This window comes from Simochromis diagramma, unplaced genomic scaffold (genome assembly GCF_900408965.1).
Source record: "Simochromis diagramma unplaced genomic scaffold, fSimDia1.1 OVJJ01000061.1, whole genome shotgun sequence".
Lineage (NCBI taxonomy): Eukaryota > Metazoa > Chordata > Actinopteri > Cichliformes > Cichlidae > Simochromis > Simochromis diagramma.
This window is the reverse complement of record NW_024386945.1, coordinates 335,036-355,004: the sequence shown is the minus strand read 5'-3', so window position 1 is coordinate 355,004 and position 19,969 is coordinate 335,036. Positions and strand designations below refer to the sequence as shown.

Here is a 19,969-nt window from a genome sequence, read left to right as displayed (position 1 = left end):
CTGGTTAAGCCTTCAATTAACTGATTTTCACTGATTATAAAAGGATATTTCACAATCACTTGAATGTTTATTGTGTTACATTTGATGCTGTATTTTTACCTTTAAATGGAGGGCAATGGAAATACCACCAAGGTGGGTGTGTAATTCTGTGAATAGGATTGATCTTTAATTGTATTTATAAGAAGCAAAACGATAATTAAATTGATGGGGTTTGTTAGTGTTATCAGCGCATCAGCAGCTGGAGGAGTATTGAAACGTCTGGTGTTGTGTAGTGCAAAACACAAAATAATGAGGCTGAAGGGACCCAAACAAACACTGTGATGCTGGGTGGACGGGGAGAGAACGACGCAGCCAGCTCTTAAATGCTCTGCGGAGACTGAACAGGTGCGCCCATTAGCGCTAATTAACCCCGCCCACTCTGAAAACTGCACAACAACACAGACGAGACGGAAGGAAATGTGACCAGAGGGCTGCCACATTACATAATTACTGTTATTAACACCATGTTACAACACCTGTAGCCTTGGCCCCTCCCATTTAAAACAAGCCAAAAGAAATTCATGCAGGAGAGAATGGATGGATGCTCCCCAGTTTTTTAGTTAACCGTACTCTGATGCCTTAAACCTCCATTCTTTCTACTGGCCAGCGGGGGGCAACTTCTGGTTGCAAAAACACTTCCATTAGAAGTCTAAGGAAAGACTGCCCTTGACCAACTTGATCTGTGATCTGAGTTACTTTATTTATATTTAGTTATTTGAAGCAGGGCTGCGATACATTTTCCATATATTTATTATCACAGTGGTTCATATGAAAATGACCAGAGTTTCAAATACTGAGGTGTAAGTGCAAGTAATCCCTTTAAGCCCAAAGCTCAGGCTCTAAACACTGATTAAAGAGACAGTGGAGGAACTGAAGGGCTCCAGCTTATTTTACGTGATTACTTTTTCTATCTTTGAATTGTGCAAAGCTGCTCTGTAGGTGTCCAAGAATGCAAATATGGGGGGTGCAAATAGGCACAGTAATTTATCCATTCAGCCATCCATCCACCCATGCATCAAAATGTTGTGGTTGCACAATATGATGTGAAATGCAAAGCTGGAACAGCTATATTTCAGTAGGTGACAACAGTTTGGTTAATGTTTTGATGTTTAGTGCATGGTTTATAACAGTTTTCCATAATAATAAGAAATCGATCCAGAATAAGATACATAGAAAGCATTAGTTGGATCTCAAACAGGTGCTTTATTTTTTTGCAGTTTCACAAATTATTCATACAATAATTAGGAAATCTTGAATATAATATCTATCATAGTACTATTATATATTTCTGCTTTACACAGAAATATATATATGGTCCAGTTATGGACTGGACCATAACTCTGAAATGCATGTGTTGCAGATTGGCTATAATCTAATCTTTTATAAACCACAATCTCCCTCTGGATGCAGTTAATAAGGTGTGACAAGAGTTTAATATTACTAGTTTAATATTGAACCCACATAGGAAATAAAAGCTGTCCATACATTACAGCTTCAGTCCAGTCTTACAATCAAAGGTGCAATCGTACAGTCATCTGGTTTCTAGTGTCTCTGTGTGCGAGGTCCACTGCTCTGGATTGCATCCATGATGGACTGGACCATTTCAGATGTGGAGCCCTTACCTCCCAGATCAGCAGTGTGCAGCTGGAACACAAAGGAGATAACATATTTAGAGTAATGTCGAAATACAAAGCAGGACGTAACAATAAAAGTTGAATACCGCCAACAAATTGCATGTAGCATTGGTCAAATCGTACCTGGGAATCGGTGATTGTAGAGAGGATGGCTTTGCGGATCATGCTGGCGTAGCCGTGGAGCTTAAGGTGATCCAGCAGGAGGCAGGAGGCCAGCAGCATGGCCGTGGGGTTTGCCGTGTTCCTGTTAGCGATGCTCTTCCCAGTATTCCTGGTGCCCTGTACAGAGAAGAGCACATTTAGAAAAGTGATACATCCTTTTATACATCCTTACAAAAATGAGATGTTACATCAGGGGAGGCTTGAGTGAGTGTACACTCACATGTGCGTATAGAGCTTGATTGGAAAAACAACAATTATGGTTTCGTTAAAAATTAAAGTGCTTAGATTACACAATAGGGAAAAATTCAAAAGAGGGAAGTTAACGCTGCACGTTCACATGAAAGAGGTGAACTAGAAAAGAAGGAACGAACCAGACAACCAGAAGCAGGACTGGGATTCAGCTGCCGAGGGTGAGGTGAGGAGCACTCAGACCACCCAGCCATGGACGTGTGTTCATTAGGAGATGATGAACATCATACACACCACAAAAAACTTGTCTGAAAACCGGACCAGTTCAGCGATTCCAGTTAGTGGAGGCGAGGCTAGCAGACAAATCACTGGCGATACAGGAAGCTTAGCCAGTCAAAGTGGCCACACACACCCAACTCCAACTTCTTCTTTTAGCTGGTGAGTTATAGATATTGATAGAGACCAAAACCTTTGTTGTACGAGGCTGTTAACATGATTATTGATGCTTTAACGGTGGGATTTTAACAGGGCAGTCCACAAAGATGACTCGCTTTTAGGGAGAGCCTCAAGTGGACTCTAGAAAAACTGCAGCTAACCCCAGAGAGCCGCTAGAAAAACAAAGAACCCACAAGACATGTAGAGATCTCATTAACCCTGTCTCACCGTCTCAAACACAGCGTAGTTTTCTCCATAGTTGGCTCCAGGCACCAGGCCGGGTCCACCCACCAGGCCGGCACACACGTTGCTCACAACGTTGCCATAAAGGTTAGGCATGACCATCACATCAAACTGCTGAGGCCTGGAAACCAGCTAAAACACACACAGAAAAGCTCATTTTAGGACATGTTTACAAGCTGGAGAAGCCAGCACACACACGTTTTTTTGAATACAGAAGGAGGTTTCAATGAGTAACCGCCTTCTGTCCTGACTCTCAAGAGTCTTGGCTTGAAAACGCTCACATTTTCTGATTAAATACCCCAGTAAGAATGTGAGGGACATGATGACACAGACACCACACAATGAAATGGTCTCACATGGACATGCCTGCATGGTTGTGTTATCCACAATCATGCTGTTGAAGGTGATTTCAGGGTAACCACTGGCCACCTCTTTACAGCACTCCAGAAAGAGGCCGTCGCCCAACTTCCTGCTCCGAGAAACAGACGAAAGATGAGTGGAACACATTTAAGAAACGAGATAAAACACAGGAACAGAAACGGACATGATGTTAGCTTTGTGGATGGCGGTGACTCGTCTGCGTCCTTTCTCTCGAGCTGTCCTGAAGGCGTAGTCGGCGATGCGTAAAGATTTGGTCCTGGTGATGATCTTCAGACATTCGACGACGCCTGGTACACTCTGCAGAGGTGCAGTGGAGATAAAACAGAGACTGATTAGTTAGAGATGCACTCAAAGAGATGGGAACCACACACACAGAGACACACCTCATGCTCCAGGCTGCTGTACTCGCCCTCCGTGTTTTCCCTGATTGTTATGATGTCGATGTTTCTGTGGTGCGTCCTCACTCCTGGCAGGGACTGGCTGTGCATCACACTGGCGTACAGATCCAGAGTGGTACTGCAGCGAGGAAGATGAGCACAAACAGAGAGCTCAAATTCTGTGACATCAGCATAAAATCTGAGCTGAAAACCAAAGAGTTGTCGACTCACCGGAGGAGGCTATTTCGGGACTTATAGGAAGGTGGCAGGTTGTGGTTGGTCTCAATATTTCCTAAATAAACAAACATATTTATGTTTAAAAGAGAAAAAAAAAGAACTGTTGCAATCCAAAATTAAAAAATCCATCTTTCCAACAGATTTTTTCTGCACTAGTTAAGTTTTCTACTAATTTCCTTGCACAATTTGTTCCTGTTTAAAGTTCAGTTTGTTTCTCTTATTATTGGTTCTTTATTTGTGGATATGACATGTTTGCACACCTGTTACCTTTGGTGTCTGCCTCACTGACTGTCTACTCCTGTATGACCTCAGCCTGGATAGTAAAATACTTCAGCTTTGAGCTTCTTACTTCTTCCTCTCATGTCCTGTGATTGGATTCTCCTCCTCCTCTGTGCTCTCTACATCATTAGGCACAACACTGACTATGTGATTTTCTCAACATGCACATCCAAATATTTCATTTCAGAGTTTCCGTTTATTTATTTTTATTATGAATTGTAAAAATAAATAAAATGTTTACATGTATACGAAAAAGGAATCAATAAAGCTTCCTAAGAACATTAAAAATCTCTTGTACCAGTCACACCTCACTGTTGGGCCACTTAAAAATTTACATTCAAATACTTACCATGAAAAAAGTATAAAGACTAATCAGAGGTAATTCACATGCTGATCTGCCTCTTCTGATCTGAAAATCATCTTGTACTTGTTGGGAAGTGATTATAAGTAGAGCACAAGAATCAAACTCAGTAAAATAAATCGGAACAGAAGAGGAAAAAGAAGTTCAATCGTGTTTATTGTATATGATTGGTTCGGTGTTATCACCTCTGGGAATGATTTATGTCCGTTTGTCTCACTTACATCTCTAAAAATATGATTTAGTCATGAAAGTTGCTTCTTTTGTGTGTTTTTTTTTTCTTTTTTAGGAACATGTTTACTGTTTATGAGACACAAAAAATAAAAAACTTTACAATTTTTGTGTTTCTTTTGCATATTACCTGCCTTATAACTTCATTTAAGGTATATTTTCCACAGTTACCTTTCAGTGCAACTCCATTGCGTCTGATAGCCATTATGGCGTTATTGATATCATCTTCTGAGGTCTTAGTCGAGTCCACATTGACGACTTCGAAGTCTACAGGCACACAGCAGAATCTGATAGTGAACACAGACAAAGAGAGCACTTATGAATGAGAGAGCTGAACCATTTAGTGTCCTAATATTAGCACTGCATCTATGTGTGTGTGTGTGTAGTCAACATTATGGAGTGTGTCTCAGGGCATCTCACGGGAAATTCTGAGCATCAGCGACTTAAATCCTGGCATTCTGTTGAATGTTAATGCACCAGTATGTGCCCTTTCTGCATCAGTTTATGTTTTTAGCAAGAGCCAAAAGGAACTAATCAGTCACCCATTTGTTTTTAACCGCTTATCCAACTTAAGCTTCTTCTTTTTCTAAAACTGCTCCCTCTGGACTGGGGAGAGTGGCTGCTCCGAGCAGGACCTCACAATCTTACTGAGAAGTGAAAGAAAGAGGGAGCGTGAGGACGACCGGATTTGTGTGGCATCATCAGAGTTTCCTCTGTGTGCTGGCTGGAGTCAGCCTCAGAGATATAGTGAGGAAGTCAGACATCCAGATGAAGCTCAGAGTTGAGTTGCTGGTATTACTCGTCAAAAGGAGCTAGTTGACATGGTTCAATTGTCTGAGCTCCTCCCTTTGAAGACAGAGAATCAACCGGAGATGTTATACATCTCATCTGACATGGGAATGCATGGATGGATGGATGTAGGCTTGAGCGTATCCCAGTTGACATGAGGTGCAAATCAGGGTATACCCTGGACAGATGGTCAGTTAGTCCTAAAATTATGTTTTGTATCTATTATGGCACATATTATGGCACATGTTCCCCGTGTCCCCTCTAAAATCTACTGAAGTCTTAAATTCATTGCTTATACATTTCTGTGTTTTCTGTCTAAAATGTACACACACTGTGAGAAGGAAACATTAGCCGCTGATGGTTCAGGAAGTCAGGGTAACCTTTATTTATCCAGACATCCTTTACAATGGCAACCAGGCAAAAAGCCTCTGGACGAAATTTATGAAGTGCTAAAAATTGTAAAAGTTTTGAATTTTCAACACGCCAACACGCTGGTGGTGAATGTTTCAGTGAAATTCGTGAGTGCATGAGGGAATTCTCACCGGAATAGCTCACACACGTGTTTGGCCAGCTCCGGTCCGATGCCATCTCCGGGAATGAGAGTCACGGTGTGTCTGCCTCCGTACCGAGCAGGTGGAGCCTGTAATGCACAAACACACACATTTTAGATACAGCCCTAAACAAACTACAGAGACCTGTCACTCTTTTAGCTGTTACACTGAAACTCATAAGCACTTATAAGCATCCATACTCACTATAGTCTTGGGCGGGTGGGTGGAGGGTGGAAGAATTCAGAGCAGACAGGTGAGAGAAAATAGGACAAAGGAGAGGCTGAGACCACATTTTCTTGGAGAATCGACTCTAAATGTGAATCATGGTGAGGGGTGGGGAGTCAGAAGGTCTCCTAAAGACCGAGTTTACAGAAATTATAGAAGCTATAAAATAAATCCTCATATATAACACAACTTACAGTGTAAGTTGACTTGTGAGTCTGATGACAGGCTGCCACAACATAACCCTAAAGATGCAGAGAAAAAACAGAGGTTACACGCAGACAAGTCCTCTTAAAATGACCAAATTGCCTTCATAATAAATAGTATTCAAATTTTAAAATGTTCTAAAAAAAAACACCCAAAAAACTATACCTACATATATATAGTTTTTGACTTTTAAAAAAATTATTTATTTCATTTTATTTATTTATTTTTAGCTATAAAACCAGGTCACAGACATGTTGGAGGCTGGCTGCCTACTCCTAGCAGCTTCACTGTTACGCTGTTATTTAGATAAAGACGGCTGATCTGGACGTGTTTGATGGACCTGTTCTGGACCCCGGCCCATATGTTTGACACTACTCATCCACATGCAGATGAAAAAAAAGAAACATTTCAGTTGTTTGGATATTTTTAGGAGGGTTGGTGGAAGTATTACAAGTGCAATAAAGTAATAATTAGTCGATGTTTTCTATGTTGTGATGCTAGTATTACCACACAGGAGTGAAAACAAACGTAATTATGGGTCTCGACAGGCTGTTTGAATCATAAATAAATAAAAACATGCATTTCCACCGTGACCTGCAGACTTTAATGAACATGTAAGCACGGCAGAGTCGACGAGCGTGGAAAACTGAGGTTTTTCTTTGAGCTCAAATACAATGAAAAACAAAACAGGAAATGCATTCCGGATTGGCAGCTTAAACATAAGAGCGAGCCTGATGAGGCTTGTTGCGTTTGTTTTGTGCAGACTGGCATGTCTACACAACAGCGAGGCGCATATTTGTGTAGTTATACCTGCTCGAAACTTCTTAAAACTGCATCTGAGTAACAACACAAGCAAAACACACGGACTCGTGGACAACAGACAGCTTTTCCGCCGGAGAAGTGAACCTGTCTGTCTTTACTCGGCGCAGAGGTGTAGTCTCTGAATAATGCATGCCTTTGCAGGGAAGAGTGTAGGCTTACAGTTGGCAGCAGGAGACATCCTCAAACTGCAGAATTGCAGAATTGCGTAAAACGCTGACGCGAACCGGACGCTGACCCGTGGTGCTGAACGGACAGCGGCAGCTAACTAACCACCTGCTGCACCATCCAAAACGCGGTGTGTTCAACAGGTAACCGCACCGGGCGGCTCCTACCTGCGGTGACCGGGGGCTGAAGAGCGGTTTCAGGGTTCCGGACAGAGCGCGCATAGAGCGGGTCGTCATGTCTACTCTTCCCTCTGAAGACAGGAAGAGACGGGGACGAGCTGCGCGATCACGTTAATCTGTCTGTAATGGGCGTAGGTTTTATTTGAGCCCTACAGCCAGGGGCGGTTCCAGGAGTTTTAAATGGGGTGCCACGGGGATTACAAGAATCAGGGTGTGGAGGGTGGAGGCTCATGGGAAATAAAACAAAACAAAACAAACAACCTCAGAAATGAGAATAAAAACCAACCAAAAGCACCTGAAACATATTGAAAATTTGTTGTAACAATTTAAAGTGAAGTCCTCCTCAGTAACGCTGGAAATAATATGATCACCGGTTGCTACGGAAACGCACGTCTAACTTCTTGGTATTAAAATCAGCAGTAAATAAAGTGTAGCACCAAAAACATGCCAGTGACTGCTTTGATTTACACAGTCGCCTTTAGTTTGTTATTTTTTCTGCAAACACTCGCTAACTACTCCAATGGTAGTAAAATGTGAATAGATGGGCCTTTAATGTTCGCCTTTGAAGTAAAAGCTGTGCCTCGGAGCCGCCAACATGTTTCAAAAGGTGTAACACTGAGTTCAAAGGGGAATGGTCCCTGTTTCTGGTTTCTATCACACTTTTCACAATTTCAAGTGCGTAGCTGCAATGTTAGTAGAAAAATCACTTCCATGCATATTACGTGCAACAAGGTTTTTCCTTGGCAACAGGTGGGTCTCTAAGAAAAAATATGGCCTACTGATTGATCTCTAGCCAATATGACTGGGGCTTTGGTAGTCATTCTCCCAGCAACCTTCCAACCAGTCAGGGAATAATCATTTTTCTTTCATAAATGGTGGTTGCCAGATGACCAGAGCAGTCTCTAAGCTTGACCAGGGCCTTATTCACACAATCCTCCATCCAGCAGTCACATGTTTGCAAAACTTCAGTAGTCTGGATACAATACTAAACATGCTTAATGTTACTGAATGGTAGAAGTAAATAACAGTGTCTCAAATATCCTTTTTCACAGTTTGTAAAGTAAAAGAGTTGAAGAATGGTAGGCATAGGGTCATGGTTCATGTTCCAAGGACACCAGGCCCCACCTTTAGCTACGCACCTGCTGGGGGGGGGGCGGTCACATTGTGGAGTTTCTGAGCATTACAGGTTTAATTTCCTGTATTTGGGCAAATTTTTAGGCCCAAGGGCATTTAGACCACTTTATTTATGGTTTAAATGTACTTTATTTATCCCAGAAGTTGTACAATTGTGTTATTGCAGCAGCTAAAAATGTTACTGCAACAAAACTGTTTACATAAATAAAATTGTATGACACTTGATAAATATAATGGAAGACAACATCTGAATAAAAAAAATCAAACCAAAATAAATCCAATAAAGTATACATTTAAATAGAATTACTGTGGCTCAATGTACAGAGTCTAAAGTGAAATAAACCATTAACGTGACAGAGCAGGTGAGTCTCTGCTGGGCAGACGTTAGCAAGGTTAGGCTTTCAGAATTTCTCATTTAATACATCCCTCCTGAGTCACCACAGGCTCAGTTACTCTTCTAGTCATATCCAGAAATCAGCTTGAAAATCTTGCACAGTGTTCCCACAGGTGGAGTCCAGAGCTATTCTGATTTCCCCTCAGACCACGCCACCTGGTTTCATTTCATTCTTCATTTCCTCTTTCTTTTCATATAGCTTGTATAAAGATTTATTAAGATGATTTTTTTTAATACAGTACGTTGATTTTTCTCAATAGCACATTTGATATATGCTGCCACAAGGAGGCGACAAACTCAAAGACTTTCGGCACAGGTGGGACAGCGCCATTCTACCTGTTACACTGCTTAAGTAACTGATTCATTTTAAACTACCACCAATTTATATCTATTTTGTAGTTGACCACTTTATACTACTTTGATTCCTTGAATAAAATGCTTAAAAAATCTCAACACGATAGAGATTGGTGCGTCAATATCAGAAATATAAAACACCAGCTATATTTCGATACATTTTGCTTGCTTTTATTCTTTTATTTTAAAGAAAAAATAACGGTCTGCACGTTGAACTGTCAAATAATCACGTATTTACTGGGTTCACTTGGAGAACTGCTGCTCTCCAGCTTTTTTATCCTCGTACAAACCGTCGCTGGCAGTTGTAGTTTTTTCTCGTTGCCGACGCTCGTGTTCTGGACGGACGCTCTGCCATAGTCGGACTACTGTTCCCGTCGCTCCCCGCGCTCTGCCGCGCCTCCTTCCTCGCCTCCCTCCGCCTTCCCTCCCACTCCACTGGGCCGCGAGGAAGTCGCAAGATGGCTGACGTCGCTTGGAAGTAACGTTCCCCTCTGCAACATGAAGCCGTGAGCGTGGAAGAAAGCGAGGGAGGCACCATCGGGCTTTTATTTTTATTTTCTTTTAGTTACTTTTCTTTTCTTTCGTCAAACATCCATCTCATTCCGCGTCGTGTCCGCCCCGGACTTGTCTTCGGGAGTTGACGCGTCAAATCACGCCGGGGACCCTGCCAGCAGCAGCTAGCAGCTTAGCCACAGTTAGCAAATATTAGTGCAGCCAGGCACGCTGCTCATTAGTTTGTGTTAAATTAATATTCTGACACCTGTTATCCTGCACGCTGGTGTAGCACACGTGCTGAAATTTCCCAGAGCCAGTGGCGAATAAATGTGAACATTTTCATCTGTCAGGTTTAAAAAAAAAACAACGGTTTTCAAGCTGCTCGGTTCACCATCATGTCCGCGAACTGGCCATCCAGCCTGTGGGTTTGCTAACTAAAAAAAGCGCAGTATTGCATCTGTTTCATGTGCACAAAACAGCGGGATTTTTTTTTATTTTGCAGACATTTCTCGGTCCACCATCTCGCTGCATTTCTGTTACTCGCTACCGACTGCATTTTGGAAGCTGGTCTTGTTAAAGCCAAATTATGGGAGCAGGAAACGTGTTAAACTTTTTCTGGTAGGTAGGTAGCTACACTGGCCTTTTCTGGCATCTCACCAAAAATCCACAGGGATGGACACTAAACTGAGCACCCTCGACCAAAACTAAAGTAAAGAAATAAAACAAACAAATTGGCATTTTGATATCTTGGGATAACTACCAGAAACAGTCGTGCGGCGGTGCATGGTGACTCGTTTTGCTAGTCAGCGTGACAGCCAAGTTGGTTTGCTGGGTTAACTAAACTACAGTTTTGTCACTACATCGGAGACCAGTTAGCTTTGCCCCGGAGTGCACAGCTAGCTGCAAGTCTCGCCCCACAACACGTTACAAACACGGCGTACAGAACGTATTCAGAGCCCGCTCCCGGTCAGACGCACCGGCTCAATAACACCGTCATGGGAGTGCAGGGCTTTCAGGAGTATTTAGAGAAGCGGTGTCCCGGGGCCACGGTCCCCGTGGACCTCCTCAAGCTTGCCCGGACCGCGGCCCGCCAGCCCCCTCACCATCATCACCCACACCACCACCCACATCACCCCGGGCCCATGCCTCCCCCGCCCCCGCCTGCCAGGATCCTAATCGACGCTGATTCCGGCCTGCAGCGCCTGTACGGCGGCTACCAGACGGACTGGGTGTGCGGAGGCGAGTGGAACGCCATGCTGGGATACCTGGCCGCCCTGTCGCAGGCCTGCTTGTACCAGGGTGGCCTGGAGCTGGTCGTGGTTTTCAACGGCACCCTGGGGAAGGAGCGCTGGCCCGAGTGGGCGCGGCGAGCTCAGAGCCAGCGACAGACGGCGCAGCTGATAGTCAACCACGTCGGCAGCAAGGCCACCCCGCCTCCCCGGGCATGGTTCCTGCCCCCGGCCTGCCTCAGCCACTGTGTCCGCCTCGCCATGTTCCGCTTCCGAGTGCGGGTAAGCAGATCAATCATGGCTGTGTGAAAGTTGTTTTATTGTGGTCGTGTCATACGGCGTGCCGCTCATTTTACACTTGTTAGGTGCAGCAGGCCCATTTAGCTGTTTGCATCATTCACAACCGTTTTAACGCCTTCCCTGGTTTGTGGCAAGTGCAAGAAGCAGCTCTAACCACAGAAACGAGTGAACACCTGAGTCTTATTATTATGCTTATTTTTTCGTTGTTTTTTTTTTTCCGTTGTTTTTTTTTTTTTTTTTTTTTTTTGCACAAATGCAACCACTTTCTGTTAAAGCAGTGTTTCTTGGACTAGCTCTTTCCACCCAGCAAAGCCAGATGTCAGTTTCTAGCTGTTGAATGTGGCTGCTGCTCTTTGCTGTCATATGCTTTGTGGGGTTACAGCCTCCAATGCTCCAGACACGCCTGTTCCTTTGGCCACTGGTAGTCCCAAAATCCTGAGCATAGATTTTTTTCCAACCCACTAGATCTGGAGCGCCAGGCACTTATTCTAGTGCACTCTTTGTGATTTTTTTTTTTTTTTTTCCCCTCCCATCTTTTCTGCATCATTTTATGCTGCATATATCTGGGATGTAGTGTATAGTCTCTCTCATGCATTCTGTATTGCTTTCATGATTTCATTTCTGGTCTCTTTTGTGCTTGTGGACCAAACATGAGAATCAGAGTGTAAATACTTAATAATTCTGTCTGAAAGTGAGCTAGTGAGCTACTTCTGTGATTTTTTTTTTTTTTGATTTTTTTTTTTTTTGGAGAGGGGGGGGGTGATATAGCCTGCTTTTGCATTACACTTGTCCAAAAATATATTTATAAGTCCCTGAATTTTAATGTCTTTTCAGTAGGATTTCTGCCTATTTAAGAAAAGAAATTCTGCACTTTCCATACACACCAGTGATGATATTTATGAAAATTTGCACAGGCTTTTTCTACCCGGTTGAGCTACATATTTGCTTCTAGCTGTTGTGTGTAGCTGCTTTTCTTTGCACTCACATGCGTTTGGGATCTGCTGGGACCGTCCTCACCTTCCGCATCTGCTCCAGTTGCTCCTTGAGCCCCTAGTACTTGTCAATCATGGATGCAGGCTTAAGCACAAGGCATTTAGTTGCACTTATTCATGGTGAATTTTTAGGCCAATTTTCACCTTTCACTTTATGCTATTAATATCTGGGGTATAATTCAGCAAATCTCTTGGGGAATTCTGCATTACTTTCAAATAATTATTCTCATTTATTTTCCCTTCCCATAGATGTGATTCAGTTCTTGTCAGTCCTCTTTTGTTTTTCCCCGTGTTTAAACATGAAAGTCAGTGTAAACAGCTGATAATTCTGCCTGATAACAGGCTACTTTATTGTCTTTTGTTTGAAGAAGTCACCTGCTCAGAGGTGCCTAAAATACCTGTCCAAAAATGAATTTCTAAATGCCTGGATTTTAATAGCTTAGATGTGTTTCAGCAAGATTTCTGTAGATTTAAAATATGTCTCACACAACTGTCATGATTTTAAAGAATTTAGCAATTGGTATCTCTAGCTGGTCCTTGCAGCTGGTGCCCCGTGTTTGTAATGGTTTGGAAGGAGGTGAAGTCTGTCCAAGATAAATTCAGATATAGTGATAAATGCTTGGTCTAAAAGAATTTGTCTGTCCATCCTCATTCCAAAGTGGAGATTGGAAACATGTACTTTAAGGCATGACCTGTCTAGCCTATATATTACATAACATGAACTCGGTGAACTTTTTTATACATTGTTGAGCAGCTGCTGAGTTGGGAGCACTATTTATAGTTCCCAGGTGACTTACAGTGGTATACTTTGAATTATTTTGTACATTTGAGTTAGTTGGTGTTTCAGAATAGGGCTGTTCGATATAACGATATATATCGGATGACGATATAAAAACGTCTATCGTTTAATTTTACGCTATGTTTGTTTCGTGGTGTCGCAAAATAAACTGTTTGAGGCAATATTTTGTCATCATTTTGATGGTCACTGTAGTGGCTATATTAATTTCTTAAAGTTCTCTCTTTCTCTTATATTTAATATAACCACACTACTGACGGACAAGCGCCTGTTTTTATGCGTTGTGGTTAGCAACAACGACGGTAACACCATCGCGTGTCCGCTTGTTTATGTTCCACATAAACCTTTCACAATAAAGCTCAAGACCCTGTTGAGACTTTTCAAAATAAACTTAATCACGTGAAAGAGCAGATTATTTACGGATGAGAAGTAAAAAAGAGCCTCCAGGTGCTTAAAAAATAAACCTTAGACTTAAACGTTAGAACAGGCTTTTCCCCGCAGCACGCTGTGTAATAAATACTCACAAAGAAAACAGCGGCCGTTACAACTTATGTCTAAAAATGTATAGTTTCATGCAGGAAACACTTCCCGCAAGTCGAGCTGCCCGAGATTCACAGAATTTACAGAAAATGTTACATTTTTGTGATTTATATCGTCGTCAGACGATAGAATTCTTATATCGGGATATGAGATTTTGGTCATATCGCACAGCCCTATTTCAGAATACTAGAAATAAAATATTTTTGTGCATCTGACCTTTTGAAACATCAGTAATGTGCTTTATAAATGCACTGAACCACTCTGCTGTTATCATACAGTAATGTGAAATATATAATGCATCCTAGAGAGCCATAAATGTGCCTCTAGCAGTCCCCTCTTGTCAGCTTTATGTAGCCTGCTGTCATGTTTTGCCTTTGATCTACATTCCCATAGCTAGTATAACAAAAACACAGTGCCATATTGTTTCCTGAGAGGATACTTGTTAGAATAGAAAAATCCCACCTACATTACAACACAACACACTCTGATGCTTCATGTGCTCGTACAGCATCGTTACTCACAGTTCCCATGTGTGCACGCTTGTTTTGCCCTACCTGTATTCTGAGAAACTGTGCTGCTTCTGCAGCTCCAAGTATTTCACCTCTGCTTGCATTGCACCTTCACTTTAGTTACTGTTGTTCTTATCTGTGCAGCTTTGGGTCTCTGCTTACTTCTATGTGTACTGGGTGCCAGTTTAGTGTGTTTGGAGTTGCTACACATGCATTTTTCTGGTCATTAAACTCTGGTATTAATTCTAGATATACAGACTTAAAGCTGAAACTAATTGTTTACTTTTAGCACTGGACTGTGTGGCTAAAAATCCACATCACAATATTTTTTAAGATTCTAGCTGTTTTATTGTATATTATTATTGATGTATAATTTCTATTTAAGTGGGCATTCATTCTTCTGTCAGAAACAAATTGGTAAATGGTCTGCATTTGTATAGCGCTTTACTAGTCCCTAAGGACCCCAAAGCGCTTTACGCTACATCCAGTCATCCACCCATTCACACCAATCACACACTGGTGATGGCAAGCTACATTGTAGCCACAGCCACCCTGGGGCGCACTGACAGAGGCGAGGCTGCCGGACACTGGCGCCACCGGGCCCTCTGACCACCACCAGTAGGCAACGGGTGAAGTGTCTTGCCCAAGGACACAATGACCGAGACTGTCCGAGCCGGGGCTCGAACCGGCAACCTTCCGATTACAAGGCGAACTCCCAACTCTTGAGCCACGATCGTTTAACGTTTTAACATTGTTATAAACATTAACTTAAATAAAACAAAGACCATACAACCAAAACAATTAATAACCTACTCTTAGTCTTAATAAAATTAAATAAATTTGAATATTTGTAATAGTCAGGTATTTACTGAGGATGTCCCTGGCAACTAATTTATTGAATGTTTAAATATGCAGGGGGAAAAAATAAGACTGACTAATCCCCCCCCAAAAACACTCAAAGTATTTGGGACTAAATACAGTCTATTGCCATGGCTATAATAACATCTGACAACCAACTGCTACACATCAATGTGTAACCAACTAGTTTCTAATGCTGACTAGTGAGGGTGGCAACGTTTAAATATCTGGCCAACTAGTTATGCACGTCTCTAGTGTTTACTGCATGTTGTGGCTTGATTATTGAAATTTTAATTAACATTTTACTTTGGATTTAGCCACAGGCCATTATAAATATGTCACTCATTTTGTCTTGGGTTGCAGACCTTTTATTCATAGCATCGTGCATTCATCCTCTCCTTTGAAGCACAAACGCAGTCATCATTTTGTTCAGCTCGATTTGAGTGGGCTTAAAGAGTGTCCTTGGTTTACAAGCCATCTCAAAACAGTAAAAGTCATAAAAGGGTCCAACAAACGAAGGTGGAAGGATCATCACAGTTAGCGCAGGCTTTTTCTCAGAATCGCTGGGCTTTATAGTCAAATATATTTGCATCTGCATGCTCCACCACTTTCACGTTTTTAACCCACTGATTTGTGCGTTGAATTAGGTATACAGTATATGTAGTTGACGGGGGAAAAAAAGACTTAAAGATTTTTTTTAAGTTCAGTAAACTAATGTTGAGTAAACTGCGTTATATAATTGAGCTTACGGCATTTTTTTTAACACGGTAGTTGTCACCCTAATGTTTTTTTTTTTATACATCAATCAGTGGTTTTCTTTGCTCCCATTGGTAGTCACTTCAATTATCCACCTCAAAATTTTGAATTTTCACTTCGTACACGCCCACTCTCCCTGTCGCTAACTGTTGTTGCTACCAGTCGCTGAATGTCATTGTTATATCGCTGCTAGGCTTTTAAAGTCTGCTTCACTGTTAGTTGATTTAAAAGCATCATTGTGTTGTAGTGGTTCTAGCACTGTTGAATAGTTATTTAATTAGTATTTCCCAATGATAATAAATGTCTTGCATCGTTTTGACATTGTTCATTCTTCAGTTTTATTTAAGATCTTAAAATGGATTGATTCTTAATGTTTGCTTGGTTTTAGTGATACAGAGAGATGAAATAGTTTAAACAAGTCTCAATCATCCTTGCCATCTTTGTCCCATATTGCATTCATTTGAAAAAAAGATATTTGATTACCAGCTCATTAAATGGAATTTTAATAACGAAGCTTTGTCTAATTATTTAGTTTTCACATTGATCAACGCTGACATCGATTAAAAAGATTCCACATAATCCTGAGGCCGTAGTGCTCTCCCTCTATCTGACAAAAATATGGCCCCTCATCCACAAACTATGAAGAATATTACGTGGCCATATGTTGAGAAAGATGCATCACCAGGACACTGAAAGTAACCGGTACAGCACAGTTTTGCCTCAGATGTAATTTTGCGAGCAAACAGTGTTTTATGAAACCTTGTCATGGACCGTGGAGCAGAAGTATTGTGTTGGCATAAAATGTGTCACTGCCAGTTTTAGTCTGTCATCTACATTCATCATAAACGAAGTATGTTGTAGTGACAGCTTGCACGAGAGACTGTCATTTTCTCCGTTGGCAGTCCACTTCAAAAAAAAAAAATAATTTCAATTCCTCTGAAATGTCATCTGGTCTATAAAACATTGGGGAGTACTGAAAAATGCCCATCGTGATTCACCAACCAGCTGTCTTGTACTACAGTGGTGTGGGTGACCAAATTCTACAGTCCATTTTATCTAAACCTCCCTTCAGCTCTCTTACTCTGTGATCTCATTAGACCATTTATAGTCTCAACCACTGGCTTCAAGTTTTAATGAATGCAGCAGAAAGTTTATTTTGTAAATTATGGTCCCCATTGGTGTAAAACAACAAAAACCAGTTGGGGTAAAGCAGGGTAAGGCGTGCTGTGTGATTGACAGCTGTGCTAGCCTATGGTTGAGCAGCGTTCCATGTTTTCTCAGACAGATAGCTATTCAAACAAAAAGTCTCAGGTTGAGGCGGAACATCCCAATGGCTAGCTCCATCACTTGTATACAGACTTTAGCAGCAGCTCAACTTTCAAAATAAGAGTGTGCAGGCTCTCCACTTGTAAACTTGTATAGAAAGCTAATAAAATAAACCTCCAGGCTCTGTGTGGGGAAACGCTGATATCAAAAAGCCACAAATTAGAGAAGCTAAGTTTGAGTAAAACTTGTCTCTTATTCTTAAAAAAAGCAACTTAAACAGTGATCAGATAAGCAATAAATAACTTTTTCTTAATCCATTTATACTTTAAATATGAAAGAGGTGGTGCGAAATTTCATAGAGCTAACAAATTTGTCTTCTCTGTACCTACAGGTTGTACAGACTTTGGAGGACCACCACCAGGAAGTGCTCTCTCTCTACAGGGACTATGGATTTGCAGGCCTGATCGCTCAGGATTCAGAGTTTGCCCTCTGCAACGTCCCCGCCTACTTTTCCTCGCATGCGCTCAAACTGAGCTGGAACGGAAAGAACCTGACCACACACCAGTATCTGCTGTCCGAGGCCGCCAGGCAGCTCGGGCTCAAGACACAGCACCTGCCCTGCTTTGCTGCTCTGCTGGGTGAGGAGCGATACAATGGCACACACCTCAAAATCCAAACTATATACCACACTTCTTACTTTTGAAGGACACACCCCTGTACGTGGGTTATAATTGACAGCTGCCTTTGTCTGTTGTTTTTGTTCACTGATGCAACAAAAAGTTAAGAACTTCTTTCTTTCAGGAAATCATATTTTGCCTGATGAAGACCTGGCTGCCTTCCACTGGAGTCTGCTGGGACCAGAACACCCACTAGCCTCCCTCAAGGTAACGATTGCTTCTTTGTCCATAGTTCTCTGCGAATAAAAGAAAATATTAGCTGTAACAGTATGTAATGTCACATGAACCCTTACCTCATTTTTAAACAGAACTAGACTATTTATATATGACACATTTTACAGAGGGGTGTCTTATTTTTCTCACTACGTTTTTTTCCCCCTTTTACAACAAGATCCATCTGTTGATCTTTAGAAGGCTTTTATTGTGAAACTTTTGTAGAAAATGATAATAAATAAATGTATTGTAGTGTTCCAACAAGCTGACTGTTAAAATACACCTGAAGTGTATCACCGGATGGAACCTGTTTCCAAGAAAGGCCTTTGGTCCCGTGGTCTGGGTGCAGTGCTTAAGTCACATGCCGTCAACGTTTCCTCCACTGACTGTTTTGAACTTTGATGTTGTGCCCGCAACAGTGGCAGACCGACGTTGTATTACAATTAATGGCTTACAGAGTGCCGAGTGTGGTGTGTAGCACTGCTAGCATTTGCAGCCTTCGTCCACACGCTGCACAATGTGGTTGATGTGGTTTACGCTGACACGGCATTTATATGATTGTGTTTTCAAGCTCGAAGTAATGCAGTACGCTGCTGGTTCACTTGCCAGTCTTGTCTTACTTTCCATCTAGCTTGCTTATAATTTCCCATCACACAGTGTGTGGTAAGTGTTGTCAAAGGTCGGGGCTCCTGGTGGCTGCATTAAAATTTAATTTTACTTTCAAAAGTGACTCTTTGTGCCAAGATATAACAGTATAGCCTAGTTCCCATTATCCTGTAAAAAGCAGACAACCTGGATTCTTATAAATATTTTACAGTCAGTTCAGCTTCAGTGGATATAAGTGATCAGGGATCAGATAACGTTAAACGAGAGAGGCCTTGCCCCTCAGTGATATTGTCAAAGGTTAACATCCAAATGAAATGTTCTTCTTCTTTTGATATGATTATGTGAATACTGTGAATTCCATCCATCCCTTTAAAGCACACAGTCAGCTATGGCTGAAAACCCCCAAAATACAGGTAGTGTTTATCTTTGCTAGCCAGACAAATGCAGAGGCAGATGAACCTTAAAAAAACGTTATTCTGATAGTGACTCAAGAAGTTGTGTACTGGTGGCAAGCAGTCAATATTTTAATTCTACATTGGTCTGTGTTTACTTTGCCATGCCTCAGCAGCAGTGCACCAGTTGCTAGAAATAGTGCTAACATAAAGGTTAGCAGTTTGCAGCAGGTATGGAATACCTGCACTAACAAGTTTTGCTGACGATGATTGAAAGGCTCAGATGACTACGCTATCCTTGTTGACTTTTCACCCTCTTTTTATAGTTCCAATAAGTTTAACACTTGTTCAGAAGATTTTCTGTTTTAAGGGTGACGTAAGTTGTTTTCTACTCGCTTCTTATCTTCACTTCATCTTCCTCTCATCTGTTTTGTTTCTCGTATATGAAGAGGTGTACCCACATTGAAACTGAGAGCAGGGAAAGAAGAAGCCGGTGTGACCGGTAAACAACAAATTTTAATGAATTAGTTCCCTTACATAAATACAGTTATCTTTCTTTTACGCTTTTTCCTTTGATATGCATTAATTTATCAGCAAATATCAGTCCATTACTTTTGCATATTGTATGTTTCCTGACACATAAAATGATGATTACAAGTCCTTTCCTAGCATTGAGGGATAAGGCTTATTAATTTAGCGCTGGTATTGGATGAGTACTTGTTATCAGCAAATACCTGAAGCAACACCACTGGTATCATATTGGAACTGGAAAGCAGATCTCCCAGTTTAATTTGTTTTTTCATTTTTAACATTTATTGATTTCCATTAGTGATTACTTATCTTAACATTCCTTGGCAGGAATGGTAATTCTTGTACACATATGTAGATTGACTTCAGAGGTTAATCTACATATGTAGGTTAATCCAAAAATCTGTGTTCACAAGTATTTCACAAGGTA

At 41.5% G+C, this 19,969-nt stretch overlaps 2 protein-coding genes across 3 annotated transcripts in view; one reads left to right on the top strand and one right to left on the bottom strand.

The window, feature by feature from the left end:
- Positions 1-1,491: 1,491 nt before the first annotated feature.
- On the bottom strand, positions 1,492-7,620 carry LOC120737332 (isocitrate dehydrogenase [NAD] subunit gamma, mitochondrial-like). Its single transcript, XM_040037968.1, has 12 exons — positions 7,489-7,620; positions 6,325-6,372; positions 6,110-6,115; positions 5,897-5,994; positions 4,737-4,852; positions 3,692-3,752; positions 3,467-3,599; positions 3,247-3,380; positions 3,069-3,171; positions 2,688-2,834; positions 1,797-1,952; positions 1,492-1,683 (listed from the first exon to the last, which is right to left on the bottom strand). The coding sequence occupies exons 1-12, from the start codon at positions 7,555-7,557 to the stop codon at positions 1,582-1,584; spliced, it is 1,173 nt and encodes a 390-aa protein (XP_039893902.1). The 5' UTR covers positions 7,558-7,620; the 3' UTR covers positions 1,492-1,581.
- fam120c (family with sequence similarity 120C) overlaps positions 1,928-19,969 on the top strand; it is a 46,295-nt gene continuing 28,253 nt past the window's right edge. Inside the window, exons 1-4 of one of the 2 annotated variants that reach the window (XM_040037967.1) lie at positions 1,928-1,938; positions 10,647-11,388; positions 17,515-17,761; positions 17,925-18,007. In XM_040037967.1, coding sequence (XP_039893901.1) covers positions 10,873-11,388; positions 17,515-17,761; positions 17,925-18,007 — 846 coding nt within the window. In that variant the 5' untranslated portion in view covers positions 1,928-1,938; positions 10,647-10,872. Of the gene's footprint in view, positions 1,939-9,833; positions 11,389-17,514; positions 17,762-17,924; positions 18,008-19,969 lie in introns of both variants that reach the window. The other variant, XM_040037965.1, reaches the window with a different exon arrangement.